The sequence below is a fragment of the Teleopsis dalmanni genome, chromosome 2 (genome assembly GCF_002237135.1).
Source record: "Teleopsis dalmanni isolate 2A chromosome 2, ASM223713v2, whole genome shotgun sequence".
NCBI classification, from domain to species: domain Eukaryota; kingdom Metazoa; phylum Arthropoda; class Insecta; order Diptera; family Diopsidae; genus Teleopsis; species Teleopsis dalmanni.
In genome coordinates, this window is record NC_051847.1 from 33,811,673 (window position 1) to 33,817,627 (window position 5,955).

Here is a 5,955-nt window from a genome sequence, read left to right on the forward strand (position 1 = left end):
AATAATAGCAAAATAAGTTTAAAATTAATTCTTAAGTCTGATTAGTTTAAAAGCGGATTACGAAAAAAGAGTTTATTTTCCAAATTCTTCTCTATTGTGTCATTGTGTTCCCTTTCCTTGGCTCCTCCTTTCTGTACATAACAACAAATTAGAGTATATTTTTGACGTTATCACAGTGTTTGTAATCGGTTTAACTGTCGTTCAGCATTTGAATGTCCTTGCGTCTGCACGAAAAATCCTGCGTTGACTCGATATATCATTTAGTTTTGTGTATTTGTCTGCGACAAGTCTGTCTTCGTAGCTTGTCTGGTAGTGCTTTGTTCTAAGTTAGGGATTTGTGTCTGTTTCTGACAATATTAGTATGTGCAAAATAAATTAAATTATGTGCTTACACTCTTTGAGTTAAAAGAAGTTGATACTAAACTTTGTTAATGTTTTTCCCTTCATTGAACTAATTTTTTATCTACGGGGTTTATTTAGTATTGTTGATAAAAAAAATTTAAGTTTTTAAAATTCCTGTGATTTTTAATGAAATGTAGTTTACATCAGTTGAATATGAAAACTTCAAGGTTACTTCTGGGAAGAGGAAACTACCATTTGTGGAAAAATCAGAATGAGATGCTACTTTATCGAGGAATAAAGTTAAACCCATTTGGAACCGTATTTTTGCTGATAGAAATAAAATAGAATTTTTGAGCAAAAAAAACAACAATGAGACATTTTTGATATCGCTTTTAATATGCGATAGTTGAACTCTCTGATTACTATCACAATCAAACTTGTTAAGAAGTTTACTTTTGATAAAATCAATAAGATGGAAACATTATAAAATTTAACAGTAAAAGTGCGTATCAAAGTTGTATATGACTGGTAAACTGGGTCTATAAAATCGACGATATAGCCAAATTTTCTAGGTAGGGAGCCAGAAACCGAAATATACGTATTTTGCTGACACGAATTGGAGTACAAAAGTGGAATATCATAACATAAAAGAAGTTTGCTTCGGTTTTCTAGGAATTTCTTGTAGGTATCATACTGGCTGGTCGATTAATGACAAAATAAATGGATTCTCTGTAGGGTACTAAAGTTTTCAAAACTTTCAAAACTCAAAAGCAAATTGCTCTCCATACGAAGCAATATGGTGAGGTCAAAATTGGTGATGAATCAATTTTAAAAAATATATAAGAAATTATAACACACATATATATATGTGAGTGTGTTTATCAGTCATCACTCGGAAACTAAAGTCTATTAGACTGAAATCGAAATATCGATTAAATAAAGATTATTAGAAAATAATTTGTTTTTTTTCTTAATTTTTGTTTTAAACAATAATCAATAAAAATTGACCAATTAACCTGTGAAAACACTATATTAAAAATCGTTTGGTCTTAACATAATAAATAAGGGTACCCACAAATATTTCGTATAGGATACTACAGTGAAGTACATGAGAGGCATGAAAATACCAGTCTGGTTAAATAGTCTGGCAATATTGGTTTAGCGGAATGGAACTGAACGTCGATATAAAAAGAATTCGTGCAAAAATGAAGAAAAACATTCAAAAATGGAAAGATAATAGAATATAGACTTAGTTCCTTATGGACTGTCACACACTGGCAGAAGAAAGAAGAAAAATAGTGGTAACATATTTAATGACCTGAATACTTTATACTCTATCATATCAGGGAGTAAGAAAAACACGAAATATAGTCGGTTTCTTTTCTTTATAGACTACTACATAGAAAAAGAAAGAAAATGGTATATACAAGTAATGTATATTTGTTGAAATATGGCATTAAAACCTAGTTTCTAAAATTTGCCAAAATAACTGCTTAAATTTATATACAATAATTCTTTAATATGTTTTCAATATTAACATGTTTGTCAAGAGATTATATTGTGAAATCAACTAAAATTAAATAGATCCTATATATGGAACCTAAATTGCTTAAGAAAAATTAAATATCCAAGTAATCGAAAAAGTTTTCTGAATTTTGATATACCCAATATTTTTAGGTTTTTTTTTTGTTCAGTAAAATTAAATTATTAAAAACCTAAATCAATTATAAATTTTCCTATTTTTGTCCGTTGTAGTTATTTGGGATGTTGCGTCAATTAGGCTTGAGCAAATTGTTGCTCTCACCTAATTTTCAACAAAATTTGAATGTAAATATCAAAAATACAAAAAAAACGCGTTCATCCAAAACTTTGTCTAAAACAAGTCCAACTACAATTGATGAGTTAACACATCCTGAACATATCCAATTCAAACCGGAAAGGAGGCGTGACTTTGGTTTAAAATATTCTTTCCTTAAAAAAGCAGGTAAACAAATTTTCTTTCTGTGTTCAATAACGAAACTTACATTAAAGATTAAACTTCAGCTGCCAATTATGAAGAGACCAACAATTTTATCTATAAACCATTGGATATATTCCCAAAACGTGATCTATGGATATCGTTAAGTTCAAATACTGACGATAATGTTGTTTTAACTCTACATGATTTGAAGTATTTTAAATGCATGCAGTTTCCATGCAACCAGGAATTTGATCAGTATGCTGCAATTAATAAAAATTTATTCCCACTTCAAATGCAAAATGAGTTATTACCAAATGAATTGTCCTGTAAGACCTTTAAAAAATTATTAGATATTGATAGATATGAAGTGTCTCCCACAGAAAAGCTTCCGCTACTTGGTATAGAAAATATATTAAAGACAGTCAATGAAATCAACACAAGAAAACCGATAAAAAAGAAAGAATGTCTTGCTGAGAAGAACTCATTCTTCGTTAATAAAAAATCTTTATCGGCTGAAAAGGTTCACAGGAAGTTTAAATGCAGTAATGAAAACAACTTGCAATTAAAAAAAAGACTTAAAGAGGTAAAATTGTCTATGAGAAACTGCAAAGTATTCCCACACCATTCTTCCATGTACTTGGACGCCAACAAATATGTGGGACATTTAGTTACACATGATATGGTTCAGGTGGAAGAAAACAATAAGGTAAATTATTCTGATATATTCTTATTAAATGCCCAATCAAAAATAATCTTATGTTAAATTTAGGTAGTTCCAAGAGGTATTGAACACGATGAGGAAGATAACAAGTCTTAGGAACGTAGTTTAAGTTCTTGGACATATAATATCTAAAATTTCAATAGTATAACCGTTTCAAAAACTTTATAAATTTGGTTTTCGTTAACAAAAAACTGTTTTAAAAATTTTATTGTTTTCTATCAAAATATAGATAAGAGTCAACAAAAGCTTTTCTTATTGCGCCCTCAAGTTACATAAAATATACAGTTTTGAATAATGATCAAAGAGTCAGATAGAAGTTAAAGCTCTGGCATTATTCCTTAAAAATCATGTTATACAGATAGCATTATTGAGTATAATACCATGCTTCTACTGTCTCATTTAGCCAGTTTTGCCGCTAATAAGGATGATTTACCATACAAAAAGCTTTCATATAAATGAGCTCATTATAAATAAATTAATAGATTTAAGACGAATAATATCAAATGCATCAAAATTTGATATATCTATCATATATTTTGTATTTAAAATTAAAACAAACAAACTATTTCTCATGCTTAAATCAGCTTATGCTAATGGAGACGATTAAATCTTAACTTCATTAACATAAGTGGTTTCAGCTGCTGTAGAAACATGATATAAGATAGTCATATGTACTTCAAACTTGAATTATTTTTTGTAAGAAAACCATATTCGAGGCACTATGCTCCAATAAGAGAGAGGGATAGCAGTAAGTAAGTAGATTATATGAACATTCATTAAGTTGTCTTCAGTTACTCCAACTCCCTTCCCAGTTAACGTGTTTGGCAGTGTCTTTTTTGTCTATTTCTTAAATTCTATATTATTGGTTTAGTAGTCTATAAAATTAGTAGAATATTGATGGTGCTAACTTCTAATCAAAGTGTTAACTTGGTTCATGTTATTTATGTTAATATGATTTCAATTTAACTAGATCTGTTTAGAGGTGCATGACGTTTCACTCTTAAGAAAATAAGAATAAATAAATTTATTTTGGATGTTAATTTTTTTTCTCGAATGTGACGCGTTTCTTATTTAACAGCCACGAGTTCTAAGCCTGGCACCTGCAGTTTAAACAAATTATATATGGTTTATAAATTAATTAAATAATGCAATTTTTTGAACAGTCGTGAACTACAAGAACAAAAATTTATTTTATATTATTTTAATTAATTGAATTTTTAGCTGACCATTCAGCTGTTCCGAGTATTGCCAAATACCCATCATCAGTGGTCTTGGAAATTATTTTTGTATTTAATTAATCGTAAATAATTTTTTTAAACTGCAAGCACCAAGAAGCGAACTCGTGTCCAGTCAAATTTAAAGCTCAAAGTCTTGAGTCATTCTCATTCTTGACTTTTACGTTTGCATATTACATACATATTAAAATAAAAAAAAATCGAATATTTCTTATCAGTAATTATTTTATTATAATATGTTATTATATTGTTAAAAAGTAATAACTTTCCTTTGAAAGTTATCCATGTTTTAGTATGAAGATATATAATTCTTATCGTAAGTAATAATTACTATGTGCTTTAGTTATCATTTATATTTCAATAAATAATCCTTCATCGCATTTTTTTGACATGTTCCAAAAAATATTCCAAAATTTATCAAACTTCACAAAACTAAAGTCATTTTGTGGACTCAACTTCCTTCTGGCGATGTTTCATCTTCTACCTTCCGTGCTGAATATTTGTGAATTTTTATTATAACAAAAGAGTTCTATTAAAGCGGATCTCGTATAACTAAAGCGAAAGTAAAAAAACTACATCTCATTTCTGACATATCAAAACTTTTTCCCTCTTCAATGACCAAAGTTAAAATGAAATTAGTACCAAAACGTGACTCCAACTCCAAGTGTGATTTTTTTCTCTCCTATAAATTTTTGTTATATCCACGAAATAATGAAGAAAAATATTTTAGCAACCCTTAATGCAGTGCCCAAACTCCAATTTGGTCTCCATCGTCTGTTGTTCATCAAAAAGTGAAAATAAACTGAACAAGGATATGTGTGTGGCAAAAATGGCTTGTAACTGAGTTACCAAGTTAATCAATCAAATTTCAGTTTTTGGCGTGAATGAATTCCATGAAAATCAGTGTTGGGTTTCTAGATCTGCGCTTCGTTTTTTTTCCACTTTAGTAGGTGTTGTTTTATTTGATTTTTTGTTCATATTGGCAGTTGCCTGCATGTGTGTGAAGGTACAGCGGTGTTGCAGGTCCTTTTAGCACATATGAGATATGAGTAAAAATGGTGAAATGTGGAAATTATACAAATATCCACGCCCAAGCCAAACTCATTACGTCAACAGACAAAGTACCCACAACGATTTTCAATGCTCATGGTACGGCTGGGTTTTGTGGATTTGGTACATTTGGTACGTTTGGTGAGTTCAGTTGGTTTCTTGGTTTTGGAAAATGTATTTTTCGTGTCATTCTAACGTCGAGCAATGCGTCACCATGACGTGCCAATATGTTGCCGTTGTTGTTGCTCATACATTAAGACTGAAAAGTTTTCGGAAATTCTCATTTAAAATTCGCGCGCTGTATATTTTTCGATATTTTAAGTTTATGTAGTTTGGCAGCACTGTCCTTAATTACTATGCCAAAAATGAGCGCGATCTGTCAGACAGTTCGTTTACGGCAGCTGTTGAAACCAGTTCCCCTCAGTAGTGCGTTGCGAAATGTCTTCGACGGTCGTACGACCGTCCTGAAAGGCTTTGTACCACTCATAAACTTGAGTTTTCGATAAAACTGATTCCCCATAAGCCTTTTGTAGCATTCGCAACGATTCTGCACACGAAATTTCGTTCGAAACACAAAATTTGATGCAAACTCTTTGTCCAATATTTTTTTCCATTGTTTTTTTCGCAACGCACTACTGAGGTGAACT

At 30.4% G+C, this 5,955-nt stretch overlaps 1 protein-coding gene across 1 annotated transcript; it reads left to right on the forward strand.

The window, feature by feature from the left end:
* The first annotated feature begins 2,048 nt into the window (after positions 1-2,048).
* LOC119683170 lies at positions 2,049-3,168 on the forward strand. Its single transcript, XM_038096789.1, has 3 exons — positions 2,049-2,326; positions 2,386-3,008; positions 3,072-3,168. The coding sequence occupies exons 1-3, from the start codon at positions 2,107-2,109 to the stop codon at positions 3,117-3,119; spliced, it is 891 nt and encodes a 296-aa protein (XP_037952717.1). The 5' UTR covers positions 2,049-2,106; the 3' UTR covers positions 3,120-3,168.
* The last annotated feature ends 2,787 nt before the right edge of the window (positions 3,169-5,955 follow it).

Coding starts and splice junctions, on each gene's coding strand:
- LOC119683170 (XM_038096789.1), top strand. CDS start 2,107: ATGTTGCGTCAATTAGGCTTGAGCAAATTGTTGCTCTCACCTAATTTT. Junction 2,327..2,385: donor TTCTTTCCTTAAAAAAGCAG/GTAAACAAATTT, acceptor ATTAAACTTCAG/CTGCCAATTATGAAGAGACC. Junction 3,009..3,071: donor AGGTGGAAGAAAACAATAAG/GTAAATTATTCT, acceptor TGTTAAATTTAG/GTAGTTCCAAGAGGTATTGA.